The sequence below is a fragment of the Astyanax mexicanus genome, chromosome 20 (assembly GCF_023375975.1).
Source record: "Astyanax mexicanus isolate ESR-SI-001 chromosome 20, AstMex3_surface, whole genome shotgun sequence".
Taxonomy (NCBI): domain Eukaryota; kingdom Metazoa; phylum Chordata; class Actinopteri; order Characiformes; family Acestrorhamphidae; genus Astyanax; species Astyanax mexicanus.
In genome coordinates this window covers 38,835,606-38,852,006 of record NC_064427.1, presented here as the reverse complement: position 1 = coordinate 38,852,006, position 16,401 = coordinate 38,835,606, and the positions used below count along the sequence as shown (strand labels likewise).

Here is a 16,401-nt window from a genome sequence, read left to right as displayed (position 1 = left end):
CCGAGCGCGCTGTGATGCTGCTCAGGCAGTGATTCATCCGCAGCAGCTCGAAAAAAGGGGTGATTGACTTCACACGTGTCGGAGGAGGCGTGTGCTCGTCCGCATCCTCCAACGGTCACGGGCGTCACCGGTGATGGGGACGCACAAAAGGGTGGGACAATTGGATATCCAAATTGGGAGAAAATGGGGAAAAATATGAAATAAAATTATAAAAAAAAAAAGTTTGTGTGTTTTAAAGGATTTGGAATTTGCAAGCTTTTACAATTATACAATTTACAATTATAGCTGTAGATAACAGCTACACCTGGTAAATGTTTATTCTGTCTCTAAACTTACATTCTCTTAATAAAAAGTCTGTTTGACTTTCAATATTTTACCAAAGATGTTGTGAGATAGGCCTTCTGGTGTTCTTTTTGGTCAAATGTGTTTTTTGCATTGGAAATCTCATATGGATACCATTGTCTCTTTGTCTTCTGAGATGAGAATTGCCTGCAGTTCTTTAGATGTTCTTCTGGGTTCTTTTATGACCTCCTGGATGAGTTCTCCATGCCCTTTTGGAGTAATTTCGGTATGCTGGTCACTTCTGGGAAGGTTTATCGGTGTATACTGAGGTTATTTTGGTCTGATATTAAAATGTGTTTGCTAATCTGAAAAATGTAAGTATGATGAAAAAGCAAAAACAAAAATCTGTAGGGCAGCAAATACTTTTTACTGCACTGTATCACAGATCGACAAATGCAAAAACATTGACAACCAAAATCACTTGAACATGAACCATCCAAATTTCCAAAGGAAATTCTGAGAAGAACTTTCTAGCAGCGTGAATCAAACAGCAAAAAATGTGTTTGGCTAAATAAGTGAAAATACCAAATTATTTAAATTGAACGATGACTATTTTAAATAATATTGTGCTTTGTTTGCCTGCTGGGATGGAAAAATGTTGAGTGTTCATTACATATTTTAATAGTAGTTTTTGAATTGACTTTCTTTGTGAAATAAGAATACATTTAGGCTATTTAATGTCGTAAAATGGTTTAAAAAATAGCCAGAATTAATGAAAAATTAATCAACATAAAGTTTAGTATGGTGGATCCCTACTATAAAACTGTATAAAAGACTATTTTTTTTACTTTAGGTCTAGACAACCCAACTCTACTTTAATTTTAGAGTCAACAGACACAGTAGGGAACCCCCCCTCCCCCAAACAAACAACTCTACACACACTAACCCACTGACCCAGCTATGAGCCTGGGCTGCAGCACAATCCCAGCTGCCAGGCAGCCAGAGCAGGCCCTAAGCCAAGTTAAATTTAACCCAGGAGAAAGAGCAGAGCAATAAAGTAATAAAGCACAAAAGCACACTGTCCAATCTGCCTCTCCACACAGTACACAGTCCAGAAATGCTGCTGCGCTAAAACCAAGCCAAACCAATATAAAACACACACATGGAAAAGACCCTGTTTACACCTGGTCATGTCATGTGACTGGTATCTGAATTGTATTTAAAATATGCCTTAATCATATGCATTTACATCTCAGGTGAGTTAGAATAAAATCTGGTTGCTGTCCAGTTGTTTATCAGCACATCTGTGCAAACTGATTCTCTGTGTTGGTCAGATTAAATAGTGTTATCATGTTGAGCGAACTTTCCAGTAAGAGCAACTTAACCCTTGTGTGGTGTTCATATTTTTGTTACTCGTTTACTTTGTTACTTGTATTTAATTCAGCAAAATTAAGCAATTCTACATTAAAATGCTTTACACATGCTCGCTTCACCTAAATTGTAAGCAATATAAACAGCTTACATGGTTAATATTTGCCCTTTACCTTTCTTATGTCACATTTCTTTTAAAAAGTGCTACTCTTTTTTTATTAGTTTTTTAATAAAATGTAAAAGAAAATGAATTAAACTCAAGATATGAGTAGAAAATTTGTTTAGTTTCAAATTTACAAATGACGCAATGTTTATTAGCCCTTGGCCAAACATACTGTATGTAATATAAATGTGTGTGTTTGTGTGTGTGGGGGGGGGGGGGGGGGTGTACAGTGTGTGTTTATCGAAAATGTGTTTTGATATATGTTTTTTCACAAAAAATGAGCCAATGCCAATGAGTTTGAGTTAGAAAAAATATTTTTTTTGTATCATTTGATGAAAAATGAAAACACAGGGGGTCCCACAGACACGAACACCACACAAGGGTTAATAAAATGAGTTTAAAATTGTGTAGCAAACAAAAAAATGTTTGTTCTCCACAATCCCCTGACCTAAACCCAACTGAGATGGTGATTTAATTGGGATGAGCTGGAGCTTCACAGCAAAAAGAAAAAGCATCAACTATTGTTCAGCACCTTCAGAAACTCCTTCAAGATGCTGAGAAAACTATTCCAGGTGACTCTCCCTCTGAAAGACACTGAGATTAAAATGTGGTACTTAGAAAAATCTAAAAAAGACTAAAACATATTATGGATTGTTCAACATTTTTTGTTTACAAAATTATTCTGCATGTGTTCCTGTATAGCCTTAATGTATTTAAAGTTAAATTTACCATGTTAAAAAATCAGGAAAAAAAGAAAGAAACCTCACTGAATGAAAAGAGATGTGTCCAAACTTTTGACTGGTACTGTACAGCTCTGGAAAAAAATAGGAGACCACTTCAGTTTCTGAATCAGTTCCCTGATTTTACTAGTTATAGGTTTATGTTTGAGTAAAATGAACATTTTTGAACAGTTTTATTCTATAAACTACAGACAACATTTCTCCCAAATTCCAAATAAAAATATTTTAGTCATTTAGAGCATTTATTTACAGAAAATGAGAAATGTCTGAAATAACAAAAAAAGATGCAGAGCTTTCAGACCTCAAATAATGCAAAGAAAACAAGTTCATATTCATAAAGTTTTAAGAGTTCAGAAATAATCAATATTTGGTGGAATAACCCTGGTTTTTAATCACAGTTTTCATGCATCTTGGCATCATGTTCTCCTCCACCAGTCTTACACACTGCTTTTGGATAAACTTATGCCTGCACTCCTGGTGCAAAAATTCAAGCAGCTCAGAGGTTTTCAAATTTGTAAAAATAAAGGAAACTCATAATTCATAAGGTCCTTTATTTTTTCCAAGAGCTGTATATTAACAAATGAAATGAAGCTAAGGTAAGGTTAAAAAAATTGAGGAAACCAGTTGCCTTAAAAAAGTTAAGTAAGGGGTAACTTAAGTTAGCATCAAGTAATTACAACAAAAAGGGAAAGTTGATTTATTTGTAAGGTAGCCCAGGGGGAATCACTACACACTGATGGTGAGTGTCTGTCAGAAACTGTTGGACACGCCCAGTATGCAAATAGATTGTGACAGAAGCCAATGGAAAAGAGGCTGCCAAATGCAACAGACTAAACTCAGTTATTATAAGTTGGTTCAACTCAAAGATCTCAGTTTGAATAGTACAGTATATGTGCCCACAAATTCAGTTCAACTAACTCAAATAAGTTGAGTATTGTTTAGAAATATCCAATTTTATGTAAAACAGACTTAAATCATTTGAGTTCAAACAACGTATGGGCTTACAGTGTATAAGAAACACTTAGCATGTTTAATTGCATTTCTTATTTGGGGTTGCAATCATTTATTCTGGTGCTATAAAATTAAAGTGTACTTTATGCTCTACGTATCAGAAACCACAACATCAGAACATTAACGTTTAGCATTCAGGAAGACGCTCTGAGAAGCACATGAACAGCAGTTTATCTGAAACATCGTTCATGTGTGGGTGTGTTAACTGCAGCCTCTGTAAACATCTGGACATGACATACGGAGATCAGATGCAGTGAGGCTTACACACACACACACACACACACACACACACACATGCACTGCATTCCTAAAGCTTCACAGAAACACCAGCTAACACTAAGACAAACACACACACACACACACACACACATACGCACTTCTCCATCGCCACCGTCTGTCTCTATTGAGGCCATGTGAGAGGGCGCCAGCCCCCTAGAATGGCATGACCCGTGACCGATCCTAGGCCTCCAGGGGGCCATTACACACACTCACACACTTCCCTACCACAGTCCAGCAAGAAGGAAGGCACCAGCCTCCTGATAACGGCTTCGCTAGATTGGGGGATGGTGGGGGGAGGGGGCAAGGTAAACTTGAAGCCTCCACAAACACTCTGAGTGGGGTCAGGCAGCAGGAAAGCTGGCCCTGCGCTGTCCGAGAGCAGTCAGTCTGACGCCTGGCTCTGTCAGTATAAGGGCCACAGCACTGCCTCAGCACAGCACCAGTGTCAAACGCTAATGATGAAAAAATAGTTCTCTCTGCAGTCGAGGTGGGCGATAAGGCCCTCGAGTAATATCAATCAAACAATCAACCTTTATTTTAACTCGGATGTACATTGAGGGCAGCCCTCATTTTCAATGTAGCCGAGCATTTACAGAAACAGGGATTGACATGACGGAGAAAATAAAAGGTAAATTTAATTATTGTAAAATATCAGTAAATAAAATATAAAAATAGATTAAAAAAAAAAAAAATAATAATAATAATAATAAAAAAATAAAAATAAATAAAAAAATAGACAAAAATTAAAATCCAAAGAAAGGAAGACTAATACAACAATGGGTTAAAATTAGCTAAAACTAACTTGTAAATAAATGAACTAACAAAAATAAAAGCAATAATAATAGAAATAGTAATAACAATAAAAGAAAATCAAAATAAGATAAAAAGCAAAAATACAGAACTATTAAAATCATAAAAATAATAATATAATAACTATAAGAATAATAATAATAAAAAATAAATAAAATAAAATAAAGAAAAAAAAAGGAAACAAAACTAAAAGAAGAACTAAAATAAAAGTTAAGGATAAATAAGATTAAGTAAAACAGGAACAGACTGTCTGAAGGTGGTTAGATATTAATAGTTTAAAATGATTGAGTGACACCAGTGAGCTTTAGTGAGTTTTAAAGTGTCCTGTAGTGAATTCCAGCTCACTGGGGCACTGTAGCTAAAAGCAGATTTTCCCAGTTCACTAAAGACTTTTGGAACCTGGCAGCTGATCCTGATCACTAGAGCGAGTCTGATAATTACTGTTTTTTACATTCATCAATGAAGTGATGTATTCTGGAAAATGACCGGAGAGTGTCTTATAAATAAAAATCAACCGTTAAAGATGGCCAACCAACTTTTGCATACAGCTCACAGTGATGAGTTCAGTATGGATCTCCAGTAATGAACCTCAGTGCACGATATGTCACGGTATTTTTGCAATAAGATTTTCTTGCTTATAGATCAATTGCTTATAGATCAATAGATCTTGCTTACAGTGAATTGTCAGGCTGCAACAGAGGGCTGAAAAGCATTCAATAGTTATGTGCTTTTAATTACTTTGAATTTAAGGTTGACTGCATTTCTCGGCTGTACACAACTAACGATCCTTCAGTTTTGAACAGCCTTCAATGACGTAGCAGCTGAGACGTGCAGTTTCTTTTTTCAACAATATTTATTGCGATATTAAACAATGCAGGACCCATGATGCCACTAGCCCCACTCCCCACCCACGTGTTGTCTCACGTCAGAGATCCGGACCGGCCGAGAGCTTTAGAGTCAGCCGAGGAACAATAATTGGCTCTTTATAACTCTCTACCTCAGTAACTGCTGTGATTATATATGTTCTATATGTTAGAGTATGTTACACATCTCTGCACCTTATCCTCACTATACACTTTATTATACCGTATCGGTACTGCACTGTCCTGTCTTCAAATTGTCTTGTCTTTTGTATTTATTGTATTTATTGTTATTTAGTGTTATAGTTTTATGTTGCACTGTCGTCACTCCTGCACTTTATGTTGTCTATTGCTTGTTGTTTCATGTTGCATCATGGTTCTGGAGGAATGTAATTTCACTACACTGTGTACCTGTACTCTTGACTTGTTTCTTGACTTTATTTAGACATTTAAATGACCCTTTAAAAGGTAAATAAGAGCGTTTTTCTGTGAATAAAAGAGGATTTCAGCTGTTACTGGAAATATTTGCACTAAACTGTGCTGGACTGACGTGCACAGCCTTGTTGAGGTCATGTGGTCACCTTGTGTTTCCCCCCCCCCTTTCCCCCCGCCCTCGTGCTTCTCAGGCAGCAGCAGCCTGTCACTCACACAGACACAGAGACAGAGTGCTGTTCACTTAGAAAATTGTCAAGCAGCAAAACATTGCAACATGACATGTTCGATTCAGTAGCTTTAGGTGACCTCACATGTCCTGCACATCGTGGTGACGATGCTTAAACGATATATCGTGCAGCCCTACTTTGGAATGCAGTTATATACCTTACAAGGCATATCTTGGAGCTCATTGCTATTTTCATACCTTGCACCCGCGTCATTTAAATAGCAACTGCATAAAATGAATCTATGGTGATGGGCGTGGTGGTCCTAAAAGTTTCAGCTAAACTTCTGGCTTATTGCTATCTTGACCACCGAAAGCAATCCAGACGTATGTCAACAGTCAGATGTTAATTGCTATGTTGGCAACACAGGCGCATTGCACATACCCGTGCTTGTTATGCACACATGGACACGCAGCAGAGCACAAACGCTACTTCTACATCAACAATGAACCGGATATGTATGTTTGCTAAAATAGGGCCCATAGTTTTTACTCAGCAGTATGTCTGCTTTGTTTAAAAGCAGTGGTTATAATATTTATTTTGGATTTGTACTAGTAGTGTCAGTTAAAAAAAAACAAAAAAAACAGAACAATTCTGTGATTAATCGATTCTGTGATTTCTTCTTTTTCTTAAAAAAAAAATAGAACAATTGATAACGCGTCTGTTGTGGACTATAATATTGATACTATTTATGTAGCTATTATGCAATATGCATTGAATTAGTATAACCCACTCAAATAATTCTGGATCTTTATATCACTTAGGTGTATTGCAGTATTTAGAGTTAAAATATATATATATATATATATAATAAATAATATATAATATTAGTGGTTTAAAATGACAACATCTTAATACATCTTAACAATAATATAATTTTATTTATATTTGGGTTGAAAGTGAAACCTGAAGCAATATCATTAATCATGAGCGATGCACTACACAACACAGTTCATCATGCAGAAACGTGAATAAAATCTTTCCACTTGAATAAAACCCAAAAACATTCCCCAGAATCCCAAAAGAAAAGGTTTCTAAAGTTGACAGCTGGCCTGAGTCATGAACTTACTGTAGCCTCCCACTCTTCCACGCCTGTCTCACACAAAACCATGGAAATATTTCACAATCCTGATGTAGATATAGCAAAACGCTTCCCAGCAATACCAGGACTATTTAGCATGCATGGTGACAGTGTGCTGACAGAGGTAGAACTGGGAGAGAAAGGTGCTACTGTGGAAAACAGCCATGTAAAATACTGCAAGGCGTGTCTTTAATTCTTAACTGCCATCGATGCACCCAAAGACCCGTCTATTCTAAACAGAGCGTATTTTCTTTATTGTGAATGTGCAGAATAATGTGCAAAATAAAAACAAGTCATCATTATTTTTGGGTGGTAGAGTTTCAGCTGGTGCTGGAAAGCTCTGAGTCATTCCCAGAAATCCAATTTGGTTTCATGCATTGAAATGGATACTGGAGAAGCAGCATTGTGTGTGTGTGTGTGTGTGTGTGTGTGTGTTTATATGCACATGGGGGTGGAAGACAGAGTGAGTGCTGGAGAGAATGCGAGTGTGTTGTGTGTGTGTGTGTGTGGGCCTGTGTGTATGTTTGGCACGCAAGCTATTACTGCACGCTCATCATGACCGCACACATATATACTGTATATAATGTTCAGCTGTTTCACTTACCTGCGGTTTCAGTGTTCATCCTAAGCCCCACCTGAGAGAGAAACACAAGCAAAACACAAGTGTAAGTTACACTAAGGTACAGTGAGACAACATGAGCAATGTAAACATCCACCTCTGACCTCTTAATGATGAATAACAACACGATGAACAATGCTTACAACAATACAGTACGCTGAGATGTGAGTGGAACATGAGAACATATAATACATTCCTGAATATTATTAAGACACAACAGTGGTCCTCAAATCTTTTAGACTATAGACAAGTAATGATCAAACTAAAGCTAAAGTTTTACATTAAATTACACACCTATACACAGGAGGCTAGATGTGGTCTCCACACATCCTACATGTCAACTGTCTGAAACGTGTCTGCATGGCAGGGTGTTTTCAATATTGTTTTAATTAAATATATTAATATTAAATATTAATTTAACAATTAAACATGGTTGTCTATGGTTTTGTGAGGATGCAAAAAATACGCCTTGTGTGGCTCAAAGTGCACAAAAGGCATTTACAAATTCTCTTAATTAATCATGGGTGTGTTTTGGTGTAAAATGACAAAAAAAAAACAATTAGCATGTGACTTGCCATTGGATTTAAGAGCGAAGTGTGCTTTGACTTTAGTAAATTGCTATTTTAATGTTGCAGCGCTTCTGCGCTTCTCAGCAGAGGAGACTGACCTGCGCATTCATGCTGTGAAGGTGCACGAGCAGCTAATTTATAGGAACAGCAATGTTCTTTTATTTGTTGTTTTATTGTCTGTATATATATATATATATATATATATATATATTTGGTAAAACATTTAGATGAATTAAGATGGTCCAGTGTTGACCATCTAAATATTTATTAAATGCAACTAAATTTACAGTTGAATGTAAATCATAGATTTTTTTTAACGAATCCCTTCACTAACCTTAACCCCAAACCCTAATCTGAAATCTGCCATCAACCTCGCACCCACTATCAGGTCTTTGCAAGAGTGATTGCAGAAGTATTCATACCCATGGTTCATACAACCACAAACTTATTTTTTTTAAGATTTTAAGTGATCAAATAAAAATCTGAAAATTGTGATGTGCCAAAGTATTCATCTCCCATTATTCTGTATAATACATATCCTAAATAAAAGCTTTTAGCATCCCAAATAGCACTGTTCAATCAGCTTGAAATCCATCTTCCAAATATGGAAAACTTATTCTACAATTTCAAACCTACCAAGACATGGCCGTCCACCAAAACTGACAGACCGAGCGAAGAGAGAACTGGTCAGAGAAGCAGCCAAGAGACCCATGGTCACTCTGGAGGAGCTGCAGAAATCCACAACTATAAGTCATGTACACAACATCCCCACTATGAAACATGGTGGGGGTAGCATCATGCTGTGTGAATGTTTTTATTCTGTAGGAACAGGGAAGCTGGTCAGAGATGATGTGAAGATGGATTGAGCCAAAAACAGAACCAATCCTGGTAGAAAACCTGTTGTCTGCAAAAGACTTGAGACTTTAAAGGAGATTCACCTTCCAGCAAGACAATGACCCTAAACATACAGCCAGAGCTGCAGTGGAATGTTATAGATAAAAAATATATATTTATATATTTAGTTTTAAAATGGCCCAGTCAAAGTCCCGACTTAAATCTCATTGAGCTTCTGTAGAAAGACATGAAAATTGCTGTTCACAGACGCTCTTTATCCGACCTGACTGAGCTTGAGCTGTTTTGCAAAGAAGAATGAGCAAAAATCTCTATATGAAATTAGCTTAATACCTTTCCACGTCACACTTTTTAAATATTTTTATTTGATTTAAATTTTGAATTAAACTATGTTTATTTTTATTTTTATTTTTTGCTACTTCACAGTTATGTGCTACTTTGTGTTGGTCTATCACTTAAAATCTCAATAAAATACTTAAAAGTAAGTGGTTGTAAGGTGACAAAATATGAGAAAGTTGAAGAGGTATGGATACTTTTGCAAGCCACGGTAATCTTGCCATGAGCATGCTGGCCATGTTCAGCCTCACTCACAAGAAATCACCTTGTAACTATGCCAACACAGGTGTGGGCATTCCCTAGGTGCCCCAAGATAACACATCATGATCAATTTACATACCTATTTACACATAAACATCTATTCTGTTATTACACAGCTGTATAAAGATACCAAGGTCATATACACTAAATAACGTTATATTAAGGACATATAGCACAAGTTATAGTATAAAATAAATAATTAAGATTATTAATGAACTGTACACAATATGTCTAGTGTCTATAAGTTTGGCCCAAGATTTAATCCACTGTGAGGCCAAGGCCATCAATGACCATACTCTTACAGACCATAATTAGCCTTGCTATCTCTGGGTGGGTAGAAAATTTGTCTTTTGTCTTCTAAAAACGGTTTAACCACAAGAAGAAATACTACACTACAATACACACACTGAGTGCTTGACTATCCCCACTGCCTCAGAACTGATGAAAGCTGCAGGAGTGCCACAGGGGTGAGTGTTAGAGACTATGGAGAGCTGACACAGACGTTCCAGTTCACAGCGTCTAGGAATGCTGACGTAACGCCTCTTACCAGCTCCACTCTTCTATTGATTTAAGGCATCAATTACACAAAGAGCGCAAGCGGACAGAGGGCTCCTACAGAGTGATCAATAGAGACTCTATTTCCAGCTGAGAGCTCCACTATGATGGATTCATCTTCACTGTGTGTGGAGGCAGGAAGACAGACAGACAGACAGACAGACAAGTAGCCTCATTTAGAACTGACCCAGAAATACCGTAAGCATGATAAAAGACCAATGAGGAACTTCTCCTAAAACATAAAATACATTTATTATCAAAGAATTAATTGCAAAAATATTTGCCCACAGATTAAAGGTGATCGTTAATAGAAACAATTAATGATTTAATTGATGAAATCAAGATTGATATGAGCAACTCTTGGTCATATGAATTGAGCTACACATACAGAAGCACTGTGTATTAAATATGTAATGTAACATGCCAAATGTCTAATACAGATTCTTAATACAGTGTCCTGCAATAAATCCCTCCCATTCACCTACACTCTAAAAAATAGAGGTACGATATGAGTACTTTTTTGTACTCAAAGGTAAACTCTTCATAATAGTAGCCTCAATGGTACAATATTGGTCTTCTTTACAGGGTCAGATTTTTTCCCTCTGAAGTACAAAGTAATTTCTAACAGGAATAAGAACAAATTTGTACCATTTAACCTGCAGCCAAAAGGTACATTCAGTATTCTGTATCACTGCACTAATAAACAATGTATATTTTAATTGCACATTTTTATTTAAAAGCCAGACAATTTTGTATCATCAAGTTTTTGAGCCATATTCAGTTGATGATAATGTTTATAATCTTTATAATCTTTACTGGCACAAAAACCATGGGTACAAAAAAGGACTTTCACTGAAAGGTACTTTTTTGTACCTCAATATAAGATACAGCCCCAGAGACAAGCTTTTTACTCTTTTAAGTACAAATCTGTACTTACTTTTCTTAGTGTGTAAAGGCTTCACAAAGTTCCTGCTGATTTTAGAGTAGGGGTGGAGTGTTGATAGCACATCCAACACACTAAGAAAAGTAAGTACAGATTTGTACTTATAAGAGTATAAAGCTTGTCGCTGGGGCTGTACCTTATATTGAGGTACAAAAAGTACCTTTCAGTGAAAGTCCTTTTTTTGTACCCATGGTTTTTGCGCCAGTAAAGATTATAAAGATTTTAAATATGATCATCAACTAAATATGGCTCAAAAACTTGATGATCTAAATTCGTCTGGCTTTTAAATAAAGAATGTACCTTTGATTACAAAAAAATACTTGTATCGTACCTCTGTTTTTTTCAATTATGAATAGATCACATTATCTTTGTCTTCAATGCAAGATTTTGAGATGACAGCAGTATGCGGATGAGCATTGTCCTGATAGAATATCACACAAGATTCTGCAATAAAAAAATGTAAGGTTACTGGTTGTAAGTCCTCTTTAACGATAAGTGGAAGTGTAATGTGTGAACTTGTTGATCTCTGTGCTGGCCATGGTGCCTCCATATTCCAATTTGTGGGTCAGAACCACCAAAATAAAAGTCTAAGAAGTCACTGGAACAACCATTTTTTTCAGGAGAGTATTTGATTTGCTGGAAATTTGACCAGATCACTATTTTTATTTATTTATTTTAATAGAAGTCAAAAAGTAACTGTTGGGTTTGAATCTAATCAGTTTCTAAAGGATTCTCTACTGATTTCACAAACAGATTTGGTTTCCCCACAGATTGACAGCCTCCTGGAACAGTTACAATAGCTGTGAATCTGTTGAACATTTCCTCCATCTCGTTTATGTGCTCTAAGTTTCATGTAATTTATATAAATTCTCCCCTTTGAACAGGGGGTTAAGTTCCAGCTCTGAAAACACTGACGTTTGTGGGGAAGTGAGAGTTTATTTTTGGGCCCTGGCTGCATCTCATTCTCTGCTATTCTCAGGAGTGTCTGAGCGCTGCTCTACTTCGGAGAGGGATGAAGGACGTTCTGCTGGTTAAAGGCGCAATGTGCCTCCGATGTGACCCAGATATGAGCTACCTCAGTTGCACATAAGAATGCCCTTTTGGAAATGTCGTCCCTCCAACACAGTTCAAGAGCGACTCAAACAATATAGGAATGAAACTGATATTTGACACTGAGCCGCACAAACAAGACCAACGTTTGTTTGCAGGGAAAACATTGAGGAATCTGCTTCTCGAGAACTTCTCAGACCATCAGAGCGAGGTCAAATTGCATTTAAATGACACAATGAAGCTGGTCTAATAGCGCTTTCTCTTACGCTTATATAAAATGATAAACTATGTTAATGAAAATTCATCATTTCTCAAATTTGCTTTGTAGCTTTGTACTTATTTGCTAAATTTCCTTTGGGAGCAATAAAGTATCCATCCATCCATCCATCCATCTTAAGTTAGAAGGCTAATGTTGCTACTAATGGGAGTTTATAGCTGAATTTTATGATGACCCAATGGTCTTTGTCCAAAACTAAACAGTTTTTTTCAAACTCACTTGATGCATTACATCTAATGTAAGGCATTAAAACAGTAGAAAGATGTCAATACAGCTGCTGTACTTAATCAAACAAATCCAAAACCACAAGTTTCTTATCAAAACATGAAAAAAAAAACAATCTAAATAATCAATGTGGACTGTGACTAAGTTTAGGCTCTTGAACCTGATTAATAAATCAGGCTACAGGCATGTCAAGAGTTATAATTAGGAACCACCAGCTGAATCACATTTCCAAGCCTTATAAATCCTTTGATGCTTCAAACTTGATACCAACCACAAAGTCTTATAAGCTTCTGTTTAAAAATATTACCCTGAAAATAATCAATGGATCAAGAAATTAAGGTATTTTATTTTACAACAGTGTGTTATATTATTAGGAACTGGAAGCTCAGGGAAACTGTGGAGGAACAAATAGGACCAAATCTCTGAAAGATTACTAATAGTATGCGGGTAAGACATGCAAATAAAAAACATTCTATGACTTCCAAGGACCTGGATGAAGGTTTAGCTGAAACAAATGAATTGGTGCACTGTTCCAGAAGACAAACATAATTCTAATGTAACCTTATAATAAAAACCTAACATCATTGATATGTAGAAATAGATTTTAAACAAACTGGGAGCACAAGACCTCAGAAAATATTCAACTACAACAACTGAAAGGTGCCCAACCCTTTGCAGAGGTCCCATTGATTATTTTACCAGTATTATGGTTAACATAATATGAGACACAGAGTAGTTTTGCTTTAGTATTTGCTGTAAATACTTTTTCTTACTGATTGATTTATTGTTTCCTATTTCTTAATCAGAAACAAATGTCTAATTTGGACATGGGTGCTTAAATACAATAAAAACAGTATTTTTTACTTGCATGGCAATCTGAATATACATACATTGGAACTAGAACATAATTACATATAAGTACATAGAACATAGAACATAAAAATCCTGAACAAATAAACCATCACTTAGATTTTAATGAGCTTACAGTATATGAGCAATAACTAGGTCAGCAAAATGATCGAGGTCATGTTCATATATTGAATGATAAGTCAATAAAAATGTCAATCATAAAAAGCCTCCAACATGTTGTGGTATATATAAATATACTGAGTAATAAAAAAATAAACAGTACAAATTCAATGCCTGCTCTCCTATTCTGCTATTTTCTGGACCTGCTCATACTTTTAATACCACAGCCAGATGTTACAATCTACTATCATGCCTCACAGTCCATCTACTACATCTGGAAGCCTTGTGAACTATAATCCACTCTCTTCAGGCTAAATCGGAGTCAGAGGTGGAAAGTAATGAATTACATTTACTCAAGTTACTGTAATTGAGTAGATTTTATGAGAAATTTGTAATTTTTAAAGTAGTTTTTAAAATAGGTAATTTTACTTTTACTCAAGTACATTTTGACACAAGTAATCTACTTCACTACATTGGAAAACTCCCCGTTACTGAGTAAAAAATAAAATGCTGGGGAAAAAAAAACAAATCGTCTGAATAATTGAGTTTTGTTCTCCATGGCAGCGCAGCTGAACTTCTCTATGCAGTGTTTATTACGGTTAGCGGGAGAGACGCTGTGTAAATCTACACAACTACTTCTAACCCCATTTCCTTCTTCCCCTCCTTCACTTCTCTATCCCTTTATTTCCCTTCGACCTCCTTTAAGCCCTATCTAAAAATGGGTTATCTAAATTCCTATTACTTTTGTACTTCATTATTGTAAGTCGCTTTGGACAAAAGCGTCTGCCAAATGAAATGTAATGTAATGTAATGTAATGTAATGTAAATCAGCTGTGTAGCCTGGGGTCTGTGTGCACGGCTCGGGGGAACCGGTGTTCTGTCGAGTTATGTTACCCATCGATATGTGCTTCTTTACGGCACTGTGCATGCACCGACCATGTTTTTCATAATAATTCCTTAAGTTTTTATTGGGAACATTAAACAATCATAACCTTTTAACTTTTTAACAGTAAAGAAAAAAATGGGTAATAGAAAGCTGTGCCACTTGTTCTTGAAAGTTTTTTATGGGCTGATCTGAATAAATAGTGCCTGAAAGGTGCAAATTATTTAATTTAATAATTATTTGAATTATGATTTGTACTTTTTTACATCAAATAAATAAAAGTAACTATGTAACTTTTACTCAAAGTATATTTTAAATTGAGTAGTACTTTTTACTTTTACTCGAGTAGATTTTTTTTATGGGTAGAAGTTTAGCAAAGTACAGGTACTTTTACTTAATTACAATTTTTCAGTACTTTTTCCACCTCTGATCTGAGTACGCATCTGCTTTTAGAAACTCTGCAGTCTCCGTTTAGGAAGCCAGGACGTAAAATGCTACGAAAGAAATGTAGATCACCAGGCCGGATGACTCGCAACTCTTCATCCAATTGAATTAAGTCATTTCTCCGCCGTGTTTACGTAGCCCAGAGGGAATAATGGAGCTCTTTAAGTGCGTCGGTTCAGGAGCGCACTGTGACCTGGTCATGCGCGTCCACCCCAGCTGTTTTCTCAACCCCGGCCGTGGGGGAGCGCAGCGGCCTGGTTTGATCTGTTTGCTTGCAGATGGCTGGACTGAGAGCGAGGCCTTCCTCGCCAGGCCGCTGAGTGGCTTACACGCCGCTCAGATGCACATTTGGACAGCTGTGTTTTATCAGTCACAGCTCAAGGAAAAATAAACCCTAGCTGCTGAGGCCTGGTTTGATCCCACGGCCTAAAACTCCCCATACATGCTCATATACACTTACGTATGCATGCTCTGGGAACTTTCCTCTCCAGGTCACAATATCTGGAACAATGACTGGACAAAAGTGGCACACTTCCAAAATAATTACTGCCTGTTGTAACTAATGAACCAAAAACTTTTTTTTTTTGCAGAAGCAGACTTTATGCCCTGACATAGCGCCGGTAGGCTGGCTATGTGGAGTATATGTATATAAATATGTCTATGTCATTATCAGTACAGTGATGGTGGCGCTCGGAGCTGAAGCTTGTGTTATAGAATGTGAACAGTGGTTTTAATAAGCTTCTTTTTCTGCACTTTTTAAGTTATTAATGCCTCATTTTAAATGTCAGGGTTTTCCCAATTCTAGCAAGGAATTGGGACCCTACTTTGAGCTGGATAGCAGTGAAAAAAAACGATTTATCAGGGCAAATTATGCCCCGTGTCACCCAGTCTGAAGGGTGTTTGTTGGACAAACTGTTAAAATTTCTGGATCTCGAAACACTGTGGGAGAACGGAGGTGTGCTATTCATCAAAGATAAGAACTTTTATCATGTTTTACTACAGCAAAAATCCATTTTACACCAGAGTTCTCCACTTAAAGGGCACTTTTACACCTGTAGTTTCTCTGGTCTGAATCAGTTGATGAGTTTGTTTACTTGGAGCATTTTCCTCTTTGGTTTGGTTTGTTTTCACACAAGCACAAACCTAAACGCACCAAAATGTG

General features: G+C 36.6%; 1 protein-coding gene across 5 annotated transcripts in view; it reads right to left on the bottom strand.

Annotated features, from left to right (window-relative positions):
- The window catches only part of stard13a (StAR-related lipid transfer (START) domain containing 13a), a 522,041-nt gene that overhangs the window by 476,371 nt on the left and 29,269 nt on the right, over positions 1 to 16,401 (bottom strand). For all 5 annotated transcript variants that reach the window (XR_007427471.1, XR_007427469.1, XR_007427468.1 and 2 more), the window contains exon 2: positions 7,861 to 7,891. Coding sequence is in view for 1 of the 5 variants with exons in the window: in XM_022681476.2 (XP_022537197.2) it covers positions 7,861 to 7,891 (31 nt within the window). In the remaining 4 variants the exon portion in view is untranslated. The remainder of the gene's footprint in view (positions 1 to 7,860; positions 7,892 to 16,401) is intronic.